Here is a 24,511-nt window from a genome sequence, read left to right as displayed (position 1 = left end):
AATGCCACTACCATAACTGATTCATGAGAAAAAGTTTTTTTTCTGGGAAGAAAGATAACCATATATACTCAGGAAATTGCTATGATTTCCTTCAGCAGAGAGACAAGATTTGATTTGAAAGGTTCATGCAGAAGAGGCAATATTTAATGAAACTTAAGTCCAGAGTGACTTTATCAATTAAAATTGGCACCTCTCAGAAGTTGAATATCAAAGTCATTATCAATGAACTTGTAGTATCGAAAGTCAGTATCTCCTGACTGAATGTTTTTTTCTGAGACTTGTTCCACAAGGTGAGGGCATTTCTCTTTCAGTATTTAGCCATAATGGGACTAAATCCTTCACCCAGGAAAGACACCATTGCTCTTCTTGGGGAAGAAGAAATTTTAATATTCATACAAAGGTAGATCATGTCATTTGTACTACATTGTGTGATTGTGCATACAAGGTTTAAAGCCCTTCCTTCCTTCCTTCTTTCCTTCCTTCCTTCCTTCCTTCCTTCCTTCCTTCAGTAAATATATATTGAGTGACTTCCACGTGCCAGGCACTGGGGATGCTATGGTGGGTAAGATTGGATCCCTGCCCTTCAGTGCAACTACATTCTAGTGGGTAAGATAAAGCAGTAACCAAATAAATAAATAAGATGATTGCGGTTAATTGTGAGCACTGTAAAGAAAAACAAAACATAAAACAGTGTCAGGATAGAGAATGATCGTAAGGGGAATGAGGAAGGGGTTGTTTTAGGTAGGATAGTCAGGAAAGGCTTTATGTGAGGTAGCAAGTCACGGGGAAAATCTCTATGGAATTTGCCTTTGCTAGGCTGGAAGTACTTTGCCAACATGAATTTTAGTTTTCATATTTTCTTTTAGCTTTGTGTGTTTTGAAAAGAGATCATGCTGATATAAATGTGCTTACAGTGTTTTTATGACAATATGGCATTTGGCATTTCTCTCCTGGGGAAAATGAGTATTGCCTTTCTTTTTTATAATTCTCTTGTGAGCTGTGCAATCATCAGGGCCATAATGACTTCATAAATTATTAAGACTTTGTTTTTTAGAATCTCAGAAAGGGCTATATTTTTTACAAATTAGAATTGTATTTCCTCTTAGAAATTGGAATTTGTAAGTGGATTCCATTAGTGGCAATACACCGTAGAGCTCTTTATCTGGTTTTGAAATAATATCCAGTAAAAGTCGTGAGTTTGACTACCTGGCTTGTATGTTGGTGACTTAACTGGCATCCAGATGGTTCTTTATTGAGTCTTTTGTCTCCCTTAACCACAAATATCCTATGTTAAAACAGATGTGAACTTGACCATCTCTGATGGAAATCAGAATAGAGTATTTCAATTTTAGCTTTTCGTTAGATAATTTTATTTTGCGGATAAAATTTAAATCACAACTATTTTTGTAGCAGAAAGAAGCATCATAATGTTCTACTTTGTTCCTTTTACTTAATCCTTCTATGTTTTGAGTGTCTACCTAAATCAGTACATTTAGGTACAGTGATCCCTCCTGGGATACAACCTATAGGAATCTAAAGTAGGATAATCTGAGTTAAAGTAGGGATAAATGTTCTTGTATCCTTCTGAATCAGGATAGTGATATTGCTCCAGGTCTTTGGATGATATTTGGTTAACTTTGCGTGTTGCTTTATCGAAGCCTTTTTTTTTTTTAAGCTTTTCAGGACTTTGTAATAAAAATTTGCTATTGGTTTTGTTGAAGAAATCCAGAAGAGATGAGGGTTTACTATCTGAAATTGTATTTAACACTTATTTTGAAGTCACACCTACCGTTCTTTCACTTAAAAATATTAAAATATATGTTTATATATACCATTTGTCTATTTCTCCATCCACCTATGTGTCCATTTAACTTCTGATGTACTTAAATATCTATGCATCCATGCAAGACAATGGAATATCATGTAGAACTCAGGTCACATAAAAATCACTGGACTGAAAAACTCTCAAGATATCAGCTCTTTATTTGGTTCATACCTTTCTCAGTTCATAAAATTTGGAGTTGACTCAAGGTATCACCTATGTGATGTCCCAATTCACATTTTGGACAAAACTGTACGGAAAATGCCTAAGAGTAGGTTATCTACTCCTTTCTCACAGCCATCTGGTGGGGGAGGTCCTCAGTGTTCTCCAAAGGCAGGTTTCACCTTCATGCCTTTGCCGTTTGGCAGCCTTCTCTTGAACTAACCCCCACACATCTCTTTCCTCTATGCTCTGAGCTTTGAATCCAACTTGCATTCTGTTAGATAGGCCTTTAAACACACTGCCTTCTTCACATGTTTCCCTTGCTCAAAAACCTTTGCATTGTAGAAAGTAACATTCACAGTACTTATCCAGCCATTCAAGGCTCTCCACATTTTACCTCTTGCCTACCGTTTTATGTTAATATCTGCCTGCTCTCCAATATGGTTTCTCCATTTGTGGTGAGATTTACTTAGTATTTTCTGAAATTTCCTCCTGAGAACCTTTCTTTCCTGCCAATTCCCAGACACCATACTGTGAATATCTCTGTCTATCCTAATATAAGTAGATTACTGTCTTGTAATCTACTTATCTACAGTTATAAATGCACTAAAAATATTTTAAATAATTTCCAGTTACTGAATATCTAGGATTTTCCCAGTATTTCATAATTATATATACTGCTGCAAAGAGCCACTTTTTGAGCTACATCTTTGGGTACATACTGTTTCTTTTTGTTGAATTTCTAGGGTTGGAATCACTATAATAAAATTATATACCTTTTGAACGGCATTTGATAGGTTTTGGCAGTTTTTTTCAGAGATGATAAAGAGTTTATATTACCAGCTTCCCTTTTGAACCTATTTTGCTGTACCCTTGTTATCTCTTGAATACCTTTAGATATTAGTGAAGTTGGCCATTTCCCTCCATGCTTCTTGGCCATTTATATTCTTCTTAGATGGATTTTGTCCACGTTTTTTTTTTGATTGTTTATTGGTTGGCAATAGCTTTTTATATATTAAGAATATCCACTCTGTTCTACCAACATTCTGCAAGTTTTTCCCTCATTTGATTTATTTATGGAGGTTTTGCCATTGAGAAATACTACTTAAAAACTTTAAAGCTATAAATTTTTTTTTTTAAGATTTTATTTATTTATTTGACAGAGAGAGACATAGAGAGGGAACACAAGCAGGGGGAGTGGGGGAGGGAGAAGCAGGTCCCCCGCCGAGCAGGGAGCCCAATGTGGGGCTCAATCCCAGGACCCTGGGACCATGACCTGAGCCGAAGGCAGATGCTTAATGACCAAGCCACCCAGGCACCCCCAAAGCTATAAATGTTTTTTGATTCATTTCTGATTGTCATGCTACAGAGTGCTTCACTCAAGATTATGTGAATATTTACTCATTTTAGGATTTTAATGGAAGTTAAAATTTTTTACCTAAATTCTTAATTTATTGGTGATATATTTTCATAAGATCTGTCCTAACCATTCTAACCCCCTTTCTAAGATCACTCTTTCTTGTCCAATGTATGTCACCTTTCTTTCCTTAATTTATATGTATGTTCTTGATCCTACAACACTTAATAATTATTATGATTTTGTAAAGTAATTCATTTTTTCATTTAGCAGGATCTTCCTCATTGTACTTCCTCTAAAGTTCCTTGGATATTCTAGAATCCTTCTTTCCCCTAAAATTCTCAGAGCCCACTCCATTGAGATGTAGAAATGTGAATTTGTGGCTTACTCCTAGCAGACTGGACCTCTTCAAGATATCAGCCTCCCCCTTTCCCCCAGCAGAATAGATACTTCTTTCCACTTGGCCAAATCTTTGCTCACTTCCCCAGAGTAGCATCTTCCAATAATGCAGATTTATTTTGATAGCCTGTTTCCACTTCCTGCCAGCTTACCTAACTGGGCACGATTTTCACCAGGCACTTAGCAAGATAGGGAAGAGACCATCCCTTGGATCCCTGAATATGTGATTTTTAGAAGTGTTCTCTCCTTTGGGATAGATGTGGATTTAGTACGAGTGACTTTTCCTGCCTGGGTTCCAGCTGTTTGGGACTGGAAAAGACCCCTTATTTGGGAGGATTCTAGATGAAGAAGAGTGGGGGCATATGTTGTTAGCGATCTTAGTCTGTATCCAGGCTCAGGGCACTTGGAGTGCTCCTCTCCAGCCCCTGTCCATCAGAATGGGCCAGCTCTTCCCTGGGTCACTGTCCTTCCAAGCCTTTTCAGGAGTCTGGACTCATCACTGTTTGTTTCCTGCCAAGTCACATTCAGAGGAGTGCGAGATCCAGTTACCATCAGCTCCGCTGCTTTATCTCTGTTCAGAAGACAAGCTTAATAAATCACAGCATTCTTCTGGCTAGTTCTTGCTGACCATTACAAACCTATCTTTGATGAAATGAAAGTATATTCAATATATTCAGTATTTGTATTCTAAACATATCTATTATGAATCTTATCCTTCTTTTTCCAAGGGGAGAAAAACATAACAATATTCTTTAGGAAAATTCTCATGCACAGGCCGGTAAAGGCTTCATCTTTCCCTCCCATTTCAAGGTTAGATAACCTCAGACAACGTAAGACATTTGAATTTCAGTCAGTCAAGCTTCATCCGTGTGTTCTTTTTAAATGTAGATTCTACATATTCCTGTTAACTCTATTTTAAAATAGTTTGTGTTTTCTCAGTCTTCTTCGGATTGTTTATTACATTTCTAACCAGTTGTCCATATTTTCTCTTGTACTTTCCACAAGAAAAGTACAGAAGATTACATGGGAAGCTTTTTTAAATTTATAGGCTTGTGGTCCTTTCCTCAGTGATTCAGCTAAGTCTGGGAATGGGGACAAGGGGAGCCCGTCGTCCAGTGTGTTTGTGTGACTCATCGGAAGCCTCCCATCCCCACTTCATTTGAAATTCTCTGGATGACAGTTTCCACATACTGGTAGGCAGCTGCAGGGTACATCCTTCTCTTATCTGACTTAATGCCTCACTTTAAACTCAGTGCCTCAGTTTCCCTTTTCAGGATGTGTGCCCTGAAGAGCTAACTTAGCAAGTGTGGGGTGTTCAAGCCCTACATGCTACAAAGAGACTGGCCCTTGACCGTCTTCTGGGAGATAATTTCTGAGCCTCTATACTATCCTGCCTGATAAGAGAGTCTGTATACAGGGGGCCTTGAGCCGTGCCAGATACTTTATGCTAACAATGTGAATTTTGATGGGGGCCTTGGGCTATAGCTTATCAGCTTGACCTCTGGAGGGGCTGGAGACTGAGCAACTAAGGTTAGCTCGCAGACACATGGCCATGCCCGTGTGACTGACCCCTAATGCCACTCTTGACACCAGTGCTCCAGGGAGCTTCCCTGGCTGGCAGCACATCCCGTGTGCTGTCCACAGTGTTGCTTGGAGGCTGAGCTCTGTCCACCCACCTTCACTGGGCAAGGACAGCTGGCTGCTTGCTCCTGGTCCCGCCTGGACTCTGCCCTATGCGCCTTTCATCTACGCCAGTTTTCACTGTAACACACCATAATTGTTAGCGTAACACCTTTTCTCTGAGTCTTTCTAGCAAACCATTAAACCTGAAGGTCGTCTTGGGTGCCCCCAACTTAGGATGAAAGAGCTTTTGATTTTACAAGACTCCTCGAGAAAGGAATAATGATTTCTCTCTAATATGCTGAGTTCCTTTTTTAAAAAGAGTTCATTATATGTTAAAAAAAAAAAAAAGATAGTAGGAAGGGAAAAATTAAGGGGGGGAAATTGGAGGGGGAGATGAACCATGAGAGACTGTGGACTCTGAGAAACAAACCGAGGGTTCTAGAGGGGAGGGGGGTGGGGGATGGGTTAGCCTGGTGATGGGTATTAAAGAGGGCACATATTGAACGGAGCACTGGGTGTTATACGCAAACAGTGAATCATGGAACACTACATTAAAAACTAATGATGTAATGTATGGTGATTAACATAACATAATAAAATAAAATTAAAAAAAAGAGTTCAAACTGGATGTTAAATTTTATGAATACATTTTTATCACCTCTAAAGGTGTTTCCTTGAGTTTTGTTTGATTCAGATGATAAAACATAATGTTTTCCTAAATTTGATTTTTTCATTCCTGAAATTACTGATGCTTAGGTTGTGCTGTATTTTTTTGTAACATACCATTCTCTTTGATTTATTAACATTTATGATTTTATTATGAATGATTGGCATTTTGACTTTTGTCTTTGTCATACCTGGGCAAAACTTTTAATTCTATAATTTAAAAATATTTTATAAAAAATCTTTCTAAAATATGGTACTTCCTGCCTCCTTGAACAGAGCACTTTACCCAATTTAACATTTTCTTGACTCACTACCCCCATTTTGAGCAATATGGTGTGTAATGGGCCCTCTGGTCCCATTGAGGTATGAGCAGCTGCTGCTTCTACGTTAAATGCTCCCCAGACTTCTCTTTGTTTGGAGTTCTTGGGTTTGCTTTTTTTTTTTTTTTCCCCAATGCCTTCAAGTCCCACTTCTTTCTGTAATAGTCCCTCTCTTCCCTTTACTTGGCTCCTTTTTAATGGCTGTCGGATTAGAGGCTGCATAATTAAGCTTGTTATATAATGACTTCCAAAATGAGAGTAAATAGGCTCTGAGTAAGAGCCTGGGGCCCTGTTCTCCAGATGAAAAGCATCCGCTTCATGTCATGGATTTTTAAATATACATTTTGGGTTTGGGGAGATAGTTTACTCCCTTTTTAGTTGTTGGTTGTTCCAGAGAGTAGAGTCATAAAGTTCATTGGTTTGTTTATTCATCTGTTCATATGTCATCCATCCATTTCTCCAACTGTCTGTCCATCCCTTCACCTGACACTTATTTCTTGAACTCCTCCACGGTGCTGTAGACCAGATAGCCGAACTTGAGTAGGTAAGACGCGGTCTGCAAATCAGCATCTGCCTCACAAATAACATGGGGGCGCAGTCAGAACTGTGTTGTGGAAACTTTCAGTTAATAAAGAACTTTTATTCATTGGGGCACCTGGGTGGCTCAGTCGTTGGGCGTCTGCCTTCGGCTCGGGTCATGATCCCAGAGTCCTGGGATTGAGCCCCTCATCAGGCTCCCTGCTCCGCGGGGGGCCTGCTTCTTCCTCTCCCCGCCCCCCCCCCCCCCCCCCCCCGCTTATGTTCCCTCTGTCGCTATGTCTTTCTCTGTCAAATAAATAAATAAAATCATTAAAAAAAGGAATTTTATTCATTTATTTTTTAGTTTTATTCTCTCTGGTAGTAATTTTCATGTCAGATTTTAAAGTTTTCATAAGAAGAATACTGTGCAGAAAAGAGCTAACATAGCAGGTCTGCGACTGTTCCCCTTAGAAAGGCCGGCTTGCGGGGTGATAGGCCAGCCCTCGGCAGGCTCGCGTCTTAGAAATTGGCGCTCAGAATGTTTCCAGTCACTATTTAACTGCTGGGGGTAGTTCACGCTGCCTGGCCTATTGTGCAGACAGCAGGGTTTACGCTGAATGTCTGCTTTCCTCCTGGGAGGAAAAGCAACTCCCCTCCTGGGAGGGGTTTTGATTCTTGTTAGAGGTTGCTGATGTGTCCAGCCCCCAATAAAAACCTTGGTCACTTGAGTCTCTTAGGGGCAGAAACATCCCACGCATGTGTTGCATTTTTGTTGCTGGGGAAAAGATTGTTCTCTGTCTGACCTCTCATGGGTGGAGGAGAGCATCAGGATGTACACAGAATCCTCCAATCTCCACCTGTGTCCTCCCTTAGGATTCATCTGTATGTTCCAGCCATGTAGCTCTACTGAGTATCTATCACAAGCACATCTCTGAACTTGAGGGTGCTCTTGGGGACCCTGCCACAAATGCCTAATTTTTATTGGTCTCTTACTATGCATGTAGCCCAATACTAATCCTTTTACTGGATTGTCTCATTGAATCTTCCCCTAAACAGACCTCTTTGAGGCAGGTCAGTGTCCTCGCCCCCCATTGCCAAGTGAAGCTCTTGGAAGTTCCATGAGGGTAAATGTCCTGTGCAGGTCCTATAGCTCATACGTTTATTTCGGTGTCTTTATGTTTGCGCCTTATGGTGTATTGCTTCTGTCGTTCAGAGGAGAGGTTAAGCGAAGAAAACCACTGAGTCCTTTTTTAATCACTTTATCATTGCAGGTATGAGCACATCCTCACAGAGCCAGACCCAGTCCCAGCATATGCTCTGAAACTGCTAGTTGCCATGACGGAACACAACCCGGCTTTCACCAGGTACTATAACTCCAGCTTTATTTTTCTTGTTTTTCATCTATAAAATGAATTTCATATGTTCTAAAAGTGTTAAAGATGATGAGATTCTGAAAGATTAACAATTGAGTTACCGAAGTGGCCCTTTCTCAAGTTTGAGGGTTTGTGGTATCTCACCTTTATGCGGTTTTGGGTCTCATTCTCATATTTTTATCCCTTATTGGATTTGCATACTATGGAATTCATGTTGCTTTAAAATTATAAATTCTTGGGGCACCTGGGTGGCCTTCAGCTCAGGTCATGATTGCAGGGTCCTGGGATCAAGTCCTGCATCGGGTTCCCTGCTTGGTGGAGAGCCCGCTTCTCCCTCTGCCTGCTGCTCCCCCTGCTTGTGCCCCCCCCCATCGAATAAATAAATAAAATCTTTAAAAAAATTATAAATTCTTTAAAGAGAAAAAATAACACACATACTTTAAAAAATGTCAATTGGTGCTTCCTGTTGTACTGAGCAGTTGTTTATTAAATCTGTCTAGTATTTATAGACTTTTATTTTCTACCATTTTGTTAAACTGACATACTTTTATTCAGCAAGGGAGAGCTTTTGCCTCTGTGGAAGGTACTACGTGTGATGATGCTAAATATTTTAGAGCTAGTTTGTAGGAGACTGGCACCTGCTTTCAGTCTGGCATGGGAGAGTTTGTCGGAGAGAGCCCAGCTCCATAGAAGGGGCGGAGAAGGGAAGGCCCTCCTTGCTCTCAGTCAAGACAGCTAGTTGTAGTTGTTAGGTGATGGCCGAGGACCTCTGGCTTGGGACACCTCTACCATTGGTCTTTAGGAAAGAAGAAAGTCACGCAGCCCCAACCACCTTGTTTTCATCTGCTCCGTTGTTCTGCCACAGAAGGTACTGCATAGTGATGAGCCACTATCAGTGTTAGGAGTGAACAGGAAGGTCTGTTTGTAGACTCTCCATATTGGGTGAAAGGCTGAACTGCAACCTTTCTGGTGGCTGGGCCAGGGCCGGAGGTGTGCCATGACTGAGTCCCTGGGGTGCCAAGGTGCTGTCAGGCTTTGGTTCATCTGCAAGGCTGAGGCTCAGGCCCGTTTCCTTCTGCTGTGAGCGGCCTCATTCATTTCCAGAGAGTGACATATAAGTACTACTTTGTCCTCTCAATGTCATGTTGCAAAAGAATTTGGGGAGCATGTACCCTTGCCAGTCCTAAATCCTGTGTCTCTATAGCCTTTTAAAAGTCTGCAATGAGACTTCCAAAATCATCACTCAAAGGTACTTTTCTCTATTCCTACAGAAGAAATTTCATTATAAAGAGTGTATCTGTATTAGAAGTCAAATATAAATTTCATATAGTTACTTCTTTCCTGGAGTTTTAATGCCAGGTATTATATATATATAATATATATATATATATTATATATAATACTGTATACTAATTGTATCCTTTCATTAGATGGGGCAGGTTGCATTTACTTTTTTAATGTTGACTCTTGCTCACTCATGTGGCATGCTTTCTAAGCTCCTTCCTCTTTTTGCCAACTCTCTATGAAATTCATCTGAATTTCCTCACCTTGCGGGGAAGAACCTAGTGAAGTTCGTGACTTATATATAATCTTTTTATTTTAAAAATGAGTAAGCTTGGAAGACACTTTATTCTTTTTTTTTTTTTTTTTACGTTTACAAGCAGAATTCAATGAACAAATTTTTAAAAGATTTATTTTTTCATGAGAGACAGAGAGAGAGGGAGAGGGAGAAGAAGGCTCCCCACAGAGCAGGGAGCCCAGGATCTCAGGATCATGACCTGTGCTGAAGGCAGATGCTTAACCGACTGAGCCACCCAGGCGTCCCCTCAATGAACTAATTTTGATAAATGTTTTTCTTCACTTTGACAAGTAACATCTGAATATATTGTATGTGTATTACAATCCAGCAGTAAAATCAAGAGGTCGCCTCAGCTTCCTCATTTCCCTCCCACACTGCCATACGCAGGTCTCTCTCCCAGGGATAATAGTTGTTGTTTTGGTGTGTGTCTGTCCTGAATCTTTTCTGGCTGTTAAAAGTCAGTATGTGTATCAGAAATAAATGGCATTCCTTTCTGGTTGTCGATTTAAAAAAAAAATCATAGATAGTACCCAATAACATAGATGTATGTATTTTTCTGAAATTTGCCTTTTTATTTATCAAAATTATTGGGAGATTTTTTTTATATCAGTATTTATTCATACTCTTGGCGATATCTTTGCTAATGGATAGAAATGAGATTTCATTTTGCATTTATTTACCTACTGATAATGTTGAACCTCTTAATGTTTATTTACTATATTTAATTGTAAAAGGTATATAGCCTTCAGTTTCAGTTCTACTTTGAAATATCTCCTGTAGAGAAAAACTCCTATATATACAGAGATTTCCACTCAGGCAAATAATTTTTAAAATGAGAAAAATAATTTTTAAATTATAATATAGCCATAATATACAATACCGTGTAACAGATTAAATGGGCAAGATAAATTTGAATACAAAGATATCCAAATAATTTTGTTACCTGAAACTACTTACAACCCTCCCATTTAAATACCACCTTTGCTGTATATAAGGTCTCTTTCTGGATTCACTCTTCTGTTTGTTTGCTTTTCTTTCTTTCCTTTTTATTAAATTTATTTGAGAGAGTATGCGTGCAAGAGAGCACAAGCAGGGGGAGGGGCAGAGGGAGAGGGAGAAGCAGGCTATCTGCTGAACAGGGAGCCGGATGCAGGACTTGATCCCAGGACCTTGGGATCATGACCTGAGCCGAAGGCAGACGCTTAACTGACTGAGCCACCCAGGTACCCTGTTTGTTTGCTTTTCTAATGGAAAAGGCAAACAGTTTTGACTGAGGCTCCATAGGTGAAGGGCAAAGCATTAAAAGCCTATTGCCATCCACCCCACCTTCTCCCCACCCCACACCTTGAAAGGGAGGTCCTAGGCCCACAGGCTGTAGCTCAACCTGTGTGCAACTTGCAAAGTCTATTCACACACCTTGACAGGAGGGATGGGGAAGGGAAAGTAATTAGACTTTGGAGTTTGTTTTTATTTCCCTAACGAGTTTTAAAAAAGTGTAACATTTTGGAATTGGCAATAGATTTCCATTGAGGGAGAAATATATATATATATGGACAGATAGATATAGAGATATAAAGATACATATATATATAGACAGATATGAAGATTTATATATAATATAGATAGATCAAAAGATAGATGCTGAGAAGTCTTGTTCCTTTCTCTGTCCATTCTGTTCTTCCTTCAGCTTCCCATTATCACAAATGGCTAACCACTTTTGTTTATGTTGTGTCCTAAGGCAAGCTAATGTGAATATGTATTTTCTCGTTTCTCCCTTTTACACACAAGTAGCATATTATGTATGTTTCTCTCCCCCTTGATTTTTTTTTTTTTTTTTTTTTTTTGCATTCGACAGTATCCCCAACATTTGTTTCTGTAGCAGTATATAGAGAGCTTTCCTGTTAGGTTTTATAGTTACAGAATCTTCCATTGTATGGATGATATATCATAGTTTAATTAGTGTCCAGTGGATAAACTTGAGTTCTAATCTTGCAATATTGCAATGAATAATCTTTTATATCATCTTGTACATCTTATGGGATACATTCCTAAAGTTGGTATTAAGGTATCAAAGGATAAATGCATTTGAAAAACCTTTTTAAAGGAATGGCCAAATTGTCCTTCATGGAGATTTTACCATTTTCCATCTCCAAGGGACATGTTTGAGGATGCCTGTTTCCTTGCACCTTTGCAATCAGAATGTGTCATTAAACTGGAATTTTTCCAGCGTGATGAGACAGGTTATTTCAGAGTAGTTTTAATTCATATTTCTCTCATCATGAGTGTGGTTGAATATCTCTTTCTTTTGTTGGGGCATTTGTATTTTTTGCTCATGCTCTTTGCCAACAGTTTCTTTGTCTTGGCAATGCCCTGCCTCAAACTGAATCACCTCCTGCCTGGCTTTCCATTGCACACGTACACTGGAGTCTGCTAATCCATTTACTTTGAACAACTTTCCAATTTTTTGCTGTCTTGGATAGTTTGGCCAATAAGTTTTCCTTTGCATGTTCCTTGGTGAATCTATGCACATGTCTCCATTGGGCACCCATGCTGGAGTGGGAGTACGAGCTCACAGAGCTGGTGCTTCCCCAGATTGAGTAGATACTGCCAAGTTGTTTTCCAGATCCATTGTACCAATTTGCATTCCTGCTGCCATTGTTTGGTTGTCATATAAGCTTTAAAAAAATTTATTTTAAGTCTGGTTTATTGAGGGACAATTTACATAGACTACAATCACTTATTTTGGCTATACAGTTTTCTGAGTTTTGAGAAACATGTACAATTGCGCACCACCACCTCTATCAAGATAGAATATTTCCGGGTGCCTGGGTGGCTCAGTTGGTTAAGCAACTGCCTTCGGCTCAGGTCATGATCCTGGAGTCCCGGGATTGAGTCCCACATTGGGCTCCTTGCTCAGGAGGCAGTCTGCTTCTCCCTCTGACCCTCTTCCCTCTTGCTCTCTATCTCTTATTCTCTCTCTCTCAAATAAATAAATAAAATCTTAAAAAAAAAAGGATATTTCCATCACTCCAAAATGTTCTCTCCTGCCCCTTTGAATATTAGCTTATACAGACTGTTTGCTTGGAGAATAATACGACCAGATTGATTTTATATTTCATTTTAATTTTTAAAATTTATTTTTTAAGGGGTGACTGGGTGGCTCAGTTGGTTAAGCATCTGACTCTTGGTTTCAGCTTGGGTCATGATCTCAGGGTTGTGAGATCGAGCCCCCCACCCCTCCTCCATCGGACTCCTTGCTGGGTGTGGAGCCTGCTTAAGATTCTCTCTCTCCTTCTGCCCCTCCCCCCACTTGCACGTGCGCATGCACAAGTGCTCTCTCTTCCTCATATAAATAAATCTTTTTAAAAAAGAGAAAAAGATGATTTTTTAGGAGTTAATACATAACACATTACAAATTTCAGTATTTGAAAGAGTATACAGAGAAAAGCATATTTTTACCCAAGGAGAAAGCCACTCTTCTCAGTGTGTGTGTGCGCGCACGCGTGTGTGTGTGCGTGTGTGTGTGTGTGTGTTGTTTTTCATACAGATGGTAGTATGCTATATGCACCATTCTGTACTTCTTTTTAAAAATACATACAACAGCTTTATTGGGATATAATTCACATACCATCTGTACTTCTTTTTAACAGATGCATAGGCATTGCATTTTATGAATGCTCCATATTTATTTAACAAGTTCCCTTTTGGTGAACATTTAATTTATGTTTTTCTAAACTTTTGGTATTATAAAACAAAGCTACAGTTAATGACATAGGCCATTCATCCCGTGTGTGAATACATATATGTGGGATGAGTAATGAAAAGTGGAATTACTTCATCAAAGGGTACATAAGCCAGTGATTCCCAAACTTATCTGTACATTAGTGTCATCTGGGGAATCTTTTAAAAAGTCTGAAGACTGGCCACATCCCAGCTCAACTAAATAAAAATCTCCAGGCACCAGTAATTGATGACTCTCACCACGTGATTACAATGTGCAGGCGAGCTTGGGAAGGACTGGTCTAAGCATTTGTATTTTGACAAATATTTCCCAGTTGCCCCCCATCTACGTTGTGCAGTTTATTCTCCACCAGCAGTGTATGAGAGTGCCTATGTGTGTCAGACCTTTACCACATTAGTGTGTATATGTGTTTGACCTTTGCCATTGTGATAGGTGAATATTCCCTCTTTGTTACTAATTTCTGGTTTTCTTGCTTTGTGATCAGATCATATTTTTGTTTTTGCTAATTTTTATTGGATTTTATTTGTATAATAGGTCAGTTTTTGTGAATGTCTTATGTTTAGTTGCTTACTGTAACTACAGCAAAGTTAGGTCTAACCTTGAAAAGAGTGTTATCCATTCCTAACTTTGGCTCGTGTCTTAAAATGGTAACTCATTAACCTAGGAGATTGTCCCCAGTCACTTGGTAGCAGTGACTTTTAGGCAAAATGCCTAAAGTGTATATCAAGGGTAGAATGCCTTAATTTTTATGTACAGATAGATTTCTAGTAATATAAAATAAACATGAATGATTTATTATAAATTTAGCTTATTTATTGGCTCCATCTGCATCATGTTCTTTGAAGTATAGTCATTTTATCTTGTATATATAATTGACTCTTGAACAATGCAGGGGTTAGAGGCATGGTCAAAACTCACCCACAACTTAAGTACTAGTAGCCTAGTATTAACTGGAGGCTTTACTGATAACATAAACAGCCAATCAATACTTATTTTGTATGTTATATGTATTACATACATACATAAAGTAAGCTAGAGAAAAGAAAATGTTATTAAGAAAATCATAAGGAGAAGAGATGATATTTATAATACTGTACTGTATTTATTAAAAAAAAAACAAACAACCCAGGTATAAGCGGACCCATGCAGTTTAAACCAGTACTATTCAAGGGTCAACTGCATTTAGAGTTTAAAATACCAAATAATAACCACTAGAATATTAAATCATTCTATGCCAAGTGCAACATTATTTCATTGTGTTTATTCTTATTTTAGAGGATTCTTAGTGGAAAAAGAAATCTTCAAAAGCTTAGAGTACAACTATGAATTTATTATTCCTTCAAATAAGAGACAAGAGCATGATCAAATCTGCATTGTATCTGACTGGGATTTTTTTTTTTTTTTTAAACACCACTGCCCTGGTAAATCTAGTTTCTGACTGGGTTTATAGCAAGAAACGTAAATTGTTTACCATGTTGGTCCAACATTACTATCAGAAGGGATGTGTTAACTCCTCTGAGCTCTGCCCTTTTCTCTCTCCTTAATTTTACAGTAGGTTGCACTGAACCATTGTTCTCAGGGAGAGCAATACCCCAGGATCTCGTTTCCATTAAGAGCTAGTCAGCTTTCAGCAAATCTTCCTTGGCAAACAAATTGAATTTTAACTTCTTTAGTTCTTTTGGAGCAAAATTTACCTCTTACCCTGAATTGCAAAAGGTTTGTCTATGCTCTGTATCTAAGGATTATCATTTTAGTTTGCTCAAAAAATGTTAGAGCTGTTTGTTTTATGGCAAGATTCACAGAAATGCCTTCTGAAGAATAAAATTTTAGTGATCTCTTAAATGAAATTCATGGTGAATCCATGGTATAGCCTTCAGTGAAAAATACTTCTGCCTTTACAGTCAGCAGGCTTCAGCTGACTTCCTTCATTGGTTTTTGGTTCATTCGTTCGTTCATTCATTCAACTAATCAGCAAGTACTGAATGATACAAGGATAAGAGACAGTTAAAGTTCTCCCCCTCAAAGTGCTAAGGACTTAGTGGAGGAGATATTTATCAATAGGTTCCTATAAAACAGTGTAATAATTTCAAAGGTACAGTCATGTCTAGAAGGTTATGGGAGCAACTAAAGGAATTTAACCCAAGTAGTTGTATGATGTTGGCCAAGTTTTTTTTTTTTTAACTTGTTTGTACCTAAGTTCCCTCATCTGGAAAATGGGGGTAATATTAGCATCTGGTCTACAGAAAATGCTGTGTAAATGTTCCCCTTCTTCCTCCCGCCCCTTCTCCTTACTTCTCCTTTTCGCATGATTAGAGGAAGGATTAGCAAAGGAAGTATTCCTAGAAGAGGTATCCCCTTTGACAGTAGAAAAAATGTTTGGTGACACTGATTGAAACCAGAGCTCCAACACCCTACAAGGAATTGAAAGGAAAAAAAAAACAACCAGTTTTTCAATAATAGAAACAAACTGCATGGGGCTTTCTCACTAGTTCGACTGCATAACAGAACAGTGGGAGCCATAGAGAGCATCCCCCCCACCCCCGCACAAGACACCTGCCATAGGCATTTGCCTTTTAATTTATATTCCTTTTTTTTTTAAGATTTTATTTATTTGACAGAGAGACACAGTGAGAGAGGGAACACAAGCAGGGGGAGTGGGAGAAGGAGAAGCAGGCTTCCCGCGGAGCAGGGAGCCCGATGCGGAGCTCGATCCCAGGACCCCGGGATCATGACCTGAGCTGAAGGCAGACGCTTAATGACTGAGCCACCCAGGCGCCCTGCCTTTTAATTTATAATCTTAATAACATTTGTTTTTGCCATATTCTGATATATTTTAATTTAAATTTTGTAGCCTGATGAAGCTAAAAGCCCAAATTATCAGAAATGTCAGAGATGTTTGAGAGGTTTCCTTGTCATTAAAATAAGCCAGTTAGGTGTTTTTGCCCCCTCAGTTAGCTAAATTTACCCAGTTAAATATTTCCTCTGATGAAATCTGTGATTGAAATAACTATGTAATACAGTAATGCTTTATTGTCACAATTAGAATGAATTGATTTCTCCAGAAATGATTTGCTGCTTCTCAGGTTGTCTGTGGCTATCAAAAAGCCTCATCATGAGAAGCAAGTCAGTCTCTCAGTCTCTGCAGCTCCCATATCCATTCTAGGGTCACTCTTTTGTGGCTACCCTATTTATTCTTTACGAGCACTCGCAGAATAAAACACAAGGTTTTTCCAATAGGCGCCGAGCCTTTGAGCATCTATTTTTATGTTCTCTTTCCTCTCTCGTGGGCATAGCCTGTGTTCCAGTGTTCCTAGCCACTTGTTCAAATTGGGTACATATCTACACTTCTTACTAAAGTACAGTCATTTCAGGGGATAAAGCAAGCATAAAAGATTGAAAATACTGAGCCATTTTGGGTTTGCGCCTTTCATCAGTTCCTTGAACCGAAAACTTTATTTTTTTTTTTTTTGTTTTCCTTTCTGTCTGCCTTGATTTGGGATTATAGTGCTGCACCCTTGTTCAACACGTATATTGGTACTTAAGTATTAGTTGAGCAGAATTTGGAAATTAAATTAAAATTGCCCTAATGATCAACTTTGCTGGGGTATTTTGTGTACTTCCACTGAGATTATCCTTTAAACAGTTAGAAGCGTTGTTTTGCTCTTGGAAAGTTCAGCATTTTATTTTTTTTTCCAGGAAAGTTCTTTTTCTTCAACTGCTAGTGGTGATTAACTGTCTTTGAAAACTGTTAGTAGAATAGCACCTTGCAATTGAAAGCTATTTCTAGGTCAGAGTGGATGGTTTCAGTTGACTTTTTTGCTGTGACATTTACATTTAAGGAAAGCACTTAGCGTTTATTGTACACCTTTGCAAATAGTGCTTTCCCAGTTGTGTATTGCAGAGCCATGTTCAATCTGTGTGGGGAGTCAATAAAGCTTTTTGTGTTTCACAAGATGTCCTTAGGTCTGTTGACTTATCCTTGTCATCCAAAGAGATTGGCAAACTGTGGTCCACAGAGCCAACTGGCTTGCAGCCTGTCTTTCCGTGGTCTGCAAGGTAAGAGTGGTATTGACATTTTTAAAGAGTTGTAAAATTTACAAACACACAGATGCATCTGAGACAGAGACCTTGTGTCCAGCAAAGCCTGAAATATTTATTTTCTAGCCCTTTTCACACAGTGTTTCCTGATCCCTGATCTAAAGGAATAGAACTTTTTTTTTTTTGCCTTTATTCATGAGAATGTAGAAATACTAAAATTTTAGAGCTCTTAGGGAACTTTGGAGATTATCTGGGTGTTTTAAAATGTAGATTTTTTGCTGTTGGTGTGGTGAGGTCAACAGATCAGGTGAAAACTGTCCTGGAAAAGATAGCGTGTTATACTCACAGATCCAAAAAGGAGAGGGTATACCATGCCAAAGGCAGCCACATGAAGAAGCAACAGGGTCAGTCAAGAGGCAGAGGAAGTGAGAGGCAAATGTGGACCAGAGCCCTTATTGTAGTTTACAAAGGAAGGAATGGGTGAACAGGTTTAGGCTTGACTAGTTTGAATAAGTTTCCTGGGCTGTGGGAGTATAGCGGCTATCTCCAGTCATCTGGTACCTGGCCCTGGGGTGAATAGGGGCCAGCTCTGGTCCAGTACCTGGCCCTGGGGTGTCGGCCTGGCCTGGAGTGGAAGAGTGCCATAAAGGAGGCGGTTGGGGTTATGGCTCTGGATTGGTTGATTTGCACAGGAAAGGCAAGCTCAAAGGAGAGTTGTTTGCTCTTTCTGAGAATCAGTTGGCCCTGGGAGGGGCATTCCCTCCAGAGTTAGCAAGGCCTCAAGATGTTAAAGAAACAAAAATACAGAATAAAAATACACGATTAGTACACTGGGCTAATGTCTTCATTTTATAGATAAGGAAAATGAGGTCCCAGAGGCAATTGGTGTGCCCCAAACCCCAAGTCAATTTGAAGAAGATCAGATTTTGGATCAGACTTCCTGGTCCATTTTTCTTTGAACTACCCAGCAGAGCCACTTTTAAAAACAAACCCAAGTGGATATCACAGTGGACTTCGGAGTCCTCTTGTTTTAAGTTTCATTGCCTCACATTTACTTAGAAAACTGGTCCAGTTCCTCAACACAGTCATCTTCACTGTCATGTGGATCTGTTAAGAGCAAATGCGTGATTCTCCTTTGTGCCCCTCTGCCATGATCACTAGGTTCTGGCACCATCCTTCTTTGATTTTTATCACTGTGGCAGTTCTTGGCACAAATGTGGTTAATAATATGATCCTGGTTCCTGGTTCAATGGAACCTCTTCCTTCCCTCATCCTCCTAGGTTTGGGACCTTCCTGTGCTGATGACTTAAGAAACACCACCTGGGTTGAAATCCCTTGTCATTACATTAATCATGCTATAATTCATCGCAGTATTTCCTATAGCAACAAATGTAAGTGTTTATGTAAGCACTCACGGAGTAAGTATTCAATTAATTCTCTCCTTCCACCCCAGCATTCTGTTTCTGATGGAATTATGGAGGGACATCAACCTAAAACCTTAGGAACTGATCAAGGCATTCTCTTTTCCTGAACGATGTGTGAGGAAAATCAACAGTAATTGAAATCTATTTCGACGTTACGTTTTCAGAAAGGAAAAACTCTTAACGTGGTTTTTGCCTGCTACTGGTGGAAGTATACACTTCTGCTTATTTTCTTCCATTATCTTGCTTACTATCATGGAGCTTTTCCCTAAGTTCATGGTGAGCTGGTGAACATTTCATTGCCTATCCTTACTGTATGGGGTTCAGTTGGGTCCATGGAGACAGTTCGGCTCTCCTGTCAGAAACAAATTAATCTTTGAATCTTTGAATCAATCTTTCTTTCTTCTTTCTTTCTTTCTATCTTTCTTTCTTTCCTTCTTTCTTTTTTAATAATTTTTATTTTTTCTTTAAACTGTTTTTTTTTTAAAGATTTTATTTGTATATTAGAGAGAGAGAGAGAGAAACAGCATGAGAGAGGAGAAGGTCAGAGGGAGAACCAGGCTCCCCGCTGAGCCGGGAGCCTGATGTGGGACTTGATCGCAGGACTCTGGGATCATGACCTGAGCCGAAGGCAGTCGCTTAACCAACTGAGCCACCCAGGTGCCCTTCTTTAAACGTTTTTATTGTTATGTTAATCACCACATATTACATCATTGGTTTTTAAAAATTTTTTATTGTTATGTTAATCACCACACATTATATCATTAGTTTTTGATGTAGTGTTCCATGATTCATTGTTTGTGCATAACACCCAGTGCTCCACGCAGAATGTGCCCTCTTTAATACCCATCACCAGGCTAAACCATCCCCCCACCCCCCTCCCCTCTAGAACCCTCAGTTTGTTTTTCAGAGTCCATCGTCTCTCATGGTTCATCTCCCCCTCCGATTTACTCCCCTTCATTCTTCCCCTCCTGCTATCTTCTTTTTTTTTCTTAACATATATTGCATTATTTGTTTCAGAGGTACAGATCTGTGATTCAACAGTCTTGCACAATTCACAGCACTCACCATAGCACATACCCTCTCCAATGTCTATCACCCAGCCACTCCATCCCTCCCACCCCCCACCACTCCAGCAACCCTCAGTTTGTTTCCTGAGATTAAGAATTCCTCATATCAGTGAGGTCATATGATACATGTCTTTGTCTGATTGACTTATTTCACTCAGCATAACACCCTCCAGATCCATCCATGTCGTTGCAAATGGCAAGATCTCATTCCTTTTGATGGCTGCATAATATTCCATTGTGTATATATACCACATCTTCATTGTCCATTCATCTGTCGATGGACATCTTGGCTCTTTCCAAAGTTTGGCTATTGTGGACATTGTGGCTATAAACATTGGGGTGCATGTACCCATTCGGATCCCAACATTTGTATCTTTGTGGTAAATACCCAGTAGTGCAATTGCTGGATTGTAGGTAGCTCTATTTTCAACTGTTTGAGGAACCTCTATACTGTTTTCCAGAGTGATTGCACCAGCTTGCATTCCCACCAACAGTGTAGGAGGGTTGCCCATTCTCCGCATCCCCGCCAACATCTTTTGTTTCCTGACTTGTTAATTTTAGCCATTCTGACGGGTGTGAGGTGGTATCTCATTGAGGTTTTCATTTGGATTTCCCTGATGCCGAGTGATGTGGAGCACTTTTTCATGTGTCTGTTGGCCATTTGGATGTCTTCTTTGGAAAAATGTCTGTTTGTGTCTTCTGTCCAATTCTTGATTGGATTATTCTTTGGGTGTTGAGTTTGATAAGTTCTTTATAGATTTTAGATACTAGCCCTTTTTCTGATATGTCATTTCCAAATATCTTCTCCCATTCTGTCCGTTGTCTTTTGGTTTTGTGGACTGTTTCTTTTGCTGTGCAAAAGCTTTTTATCTTGATGAAATCCCAATAGTTCATTTTTGCCCTGGCTTCCCTTGCCTTTGACGATGTTTCTAGGAAGAAGTTGCTGTGGCTGAGGTCGGAGACGTTGCTGCCTGTGTTCTCCTTTAGGATTTTGATGGACTCCTGTCTCACATTTAGGTCTTTCAACCATTTTGACTCTATTTTTGTGTGTGGTGTAAGGAAATGGTCCAGTTTCATTCTTCTGCATGTGGCTGTCCAATTTTCCCCACACCATTTGTTGAAGAGACTGTCTTTTTTCCATTGGACGTTCTTTCCTGCTTTGTCAAAGATGAGTTGACCATAGAGTTGAGGGTCCATTTCTGGGCTCTCGATTCTGTTCCATTGATCTGTGTGTCTGTTTTTGTGCCAGTACCATACTGTCTTGATGATGACAGCTTTGTAATAGAGCTGGAAGTCCGGAATCGTGATGCCACCAGCTTTGCTTTTCTTTTTCAACATTCCTCTGGCTATTCGGGGTCTCTTCTAGTTCCATACAAATTTTAGGATTATTTGTTCCATTTCTTTGAAAAAAGTGGATGGTATTTTGATGGGGATTGCATTGAATGTGTAGATTGCTCTAGGTAGCATTGACATCTTCACAATATTTGTTCTTTCAATCCATGAGCATGGAACGTTTTTCCATTTCTTTGTGTCTTCCTCAATTTCTTTCATAAGTATTTTATAGTTTTCTGAGTACAGATCCTTTGCCTCTCTGGTTAGATGTATTCCTAGGTATCTTATGGTTTTGGCTGCAATTGTAAATGGGATCGACTCCTTCATTTGTCTGTCTTCTGTCTTGTTGTTGGTGTATAGGAATGCCACTGATTTCTGTGCATTGATTTTATATCCTGCCACTCTACTGAATTCCGGTATGAGTTCTAGCAGTTTTGGGGTGGAGTCTTTGGGTTTTCCACATAAAGTATCATATCATCTGCAAAGAGTGAGAGTTTGACTTCCTCTTCGCCGATTTGGATGCCTTTGATTTCTTTTTATTGTCTGATCGCTGTGGCTAGGACTTCTAATATTATGTTGAATAGCAGTGGTGATAGTGGACGTCCCTGCCGCGTTCCTGACCTTAGGGGAAAAGCTCTCAGCTTTTCCCCATTGAGAATGATATTGGCTGTAGGTTTTTCATAGATGGCTTTTATGATATTGAGGTATGTACCTTCTATCCCTATACTCTGAAGAGTTTTGATCAAGAAAGGATGCTGTACTTTGTCAAATGCTTCTTCTGCATCTATTGAGAGGATCATATGATTCTTGTTCTTTCTTTTGTTAATGTATTGTATCACGTTGATTGATTTGCAGATGTTGAACCAGCCTTGCAGCCCAGGGATAAATCCCACGTGGTCGTGGTGAATAATCCTTTTAATGTACTGTTGGATCCTATTGGCTAGTGTTTTGTTGAGAATTGTTGCATCCATGTTCATCAAGGATATTGGTCTGTAATTCTCCTTTTTGATGGGGTCTTTGTCTGGTTTGGGGATCAAGGTAATGGTGGCCTCATAAAACGAATTTGGAAGTTTTCCTTCCATTTCTATTTTTTGGAACAGTTTCAGGAGAATAGGTATTAATTCTTCTTGAAGTGTTTGGTAGAATTCCCCTGGGAAGCAATCTGGCCCTGAGCTTTTGTTTGTTGGGAGATTTTTGATGACTGCTTCAATTTCCTTAGTGGTTATAGATCTGTTCAGGTTTTGTATTTCCTCCTGGTTCAATTTTGGTAGTTGATACATCTCTAGGAATGCATCCATTTCTTCCAGGTTATCTAATTTGCTGGCATAGAGTTGCTCATAATATGTTCTTATAATTGTTTGTATTTCTTTGGTGTTGGTTGTGATCTCTCCTCTTTCATTCGTGATTTTGTTGATTTGGGTCATTTCTCCTTTCTTTTTGATCAGTCTGGCCAGGGGTTTATCAATCTTGTTCATTCTTTCAAAGAACCAGCTCCTAGTTTTGTTGATCTGTTCTACCGTTCTTTTGGTTTCTATTTCATTGATTTCTGCTCTGATCTTTATTATTTCTCTTCTCTGCTGGGTTGAGGCTTTATTTGCTGTTTTTTCTCCAGCTCCTTTAGGTGTAGGGTCAGGCTGTGTATTTGAGACCTTTCTTGTTTCTTGAGAAAGGCTTGTATTGCTAAATACTTTCCTCTCAGGACTGCCTTTGCTGTATCCCAACGATTTTGAACAGTTGTGTTTTCATTTTCATGGGTTTCCATGAATTTTTTAAATTCTTCTTTAAGTTTCTGGTTGACCCATTCATTCTTTAGTGGGATGCTTTTTAGCCTCCATGCATTTGAGTTCTTTACGACTTTCCTCTTGTGATTGACTTCTAGTTTCAAAGCACTGTGGTCTGAAAATATGCAGGGAATAAACCCAGTCTTTTGGTACCAGTTGAGACCTGATTTGTGACCTAGGATGTGATCTGTTCTGGACAATGTTCCATGGGCAGTAGAGAAGAATGTGTATTCCGTTGCTTTGGGATGGAATGTTCTGAATATGTCTGTGAAGTCCTTTTGGTCCAGTGTGTCATTTAAAGTCCTTATTTCCTTTTTGATCTTTTGCTTAGATCATCTGTCCATTTCAGTCAGGGGGTGTTAAAGTCCTCCACTATTATCGTATTGTTCTCAATGTGTTTCTTTGCTTTTTTATTAATTGCCTTATATAATTGGCTGCTCCCATGTTGGGGCATAGATATTTAAAATTGTTAGGTCTTGTTGGATAGACCCTTTAAGTAGGATAGAGTGTCCTTCCTCATCTCTTATTACAGTCTTTTTTTTTAAATCTAATTTGTCTGATATAAGGATTGCCACCCCAGCTTTCTTTTGGTGTCCATTAGCATGATAAATGGTTTTCCACCCCCTCACTTTCAATGTGGGGTTGTCTTTAGGTCTAAAATGAGTCTCTTGCAGACAGCATTATCGATGGGTCTTGTTTTTAATCCAATCTGATAGCCTGTGTCTTTTGATTGGGGCATTTAGGCCATTTACCTTCAGGGTACCTATTGAAAGATATGAATTTAGTGCCATTGTAATGCCTGTAAGGTGACTGTTACTGTATATTGTCTGTGTTCCTTTCTGGTCTATGCTGCTTTTAGGCTCTCTCTTTGCTTAGAGGACCCCTTTCAATATTTCTTGGAGGGCGGGTTTCGTGTTTGCAAATTCCTTTAGTTTTTGTTTGTCCTGGAAGATTTTTATCTCTCCTTCAATTTTCACTGAAAGCCTAGCTGGATGTAGTATTCTTGGCTGCATATTTTTCTCGTTTAGTGCTCTGAAGATATCATGCCAGTCCTTTCTGGCCTGCCAGGTCTCTGTGGATAGGTCTGTTGCCAATCTAATGTTTCTACCATTATAGGTCACATATCTCTTCTCCCGAGCTGCTTTCAGGATTTTCTCTTTGTCTCTGAGACTCGTAAGTTTTACTATTAGATGTCGGGGTGTTGACCTATTTTTATTGATTTTGAGAGGGTTTCTCTGTGCCTCCTGGATTTTGATGCCTGTTTCCTTCCCCACATTAGGGAAGTTCTCTGCTATCATTTGCTCCAA

General features: G+C 39.4%; 1 protein-coding gene across 6 annotated transcripts in view; it reads left to right on the top strand.

Moving 5' to 3' along the window:
• ULK4 (unc-51 like kinase 4) overlaps positions 1-24,511 on the top strand; it is a 604,302-nt gene that overhangs the window by 246,898 nt on the left and 332,893 nt on the right. For all 6 annotated transcript variants that reach the window (XM_027585659.2, XM_027585655.2, XM_027585660.2 and 3 more), the window contains one exon: positions 8,140-8,232. In XM_027585659.2, the coding sequence (XP_027441460.2) occupies positions 8,140-8,232 (93 nt within the window). The remainder of the gene's footprint in view (positions 1-8,139; positions 8,233-24,511) is intronic.

Source organism: Zalophus californianus, chromosome 1 (assembly GCF_009762305.2).
Source record: "Zalophus californianus isolate mZalCal1 chromosome 1, mZalCal1.pri.v2, whole genome shotgun sequence".
NCBI classification, from domain to species: Eukaryota; Metazoa; Chordata; class Mammalia; order Carnivora; family Otariidae; genus Zalophus; species Zalophus californianus.
Note: the sequence above shows the minus strand (reverse complement) of the source record. Positions and strands in the feature narration are given on the sequence as shown.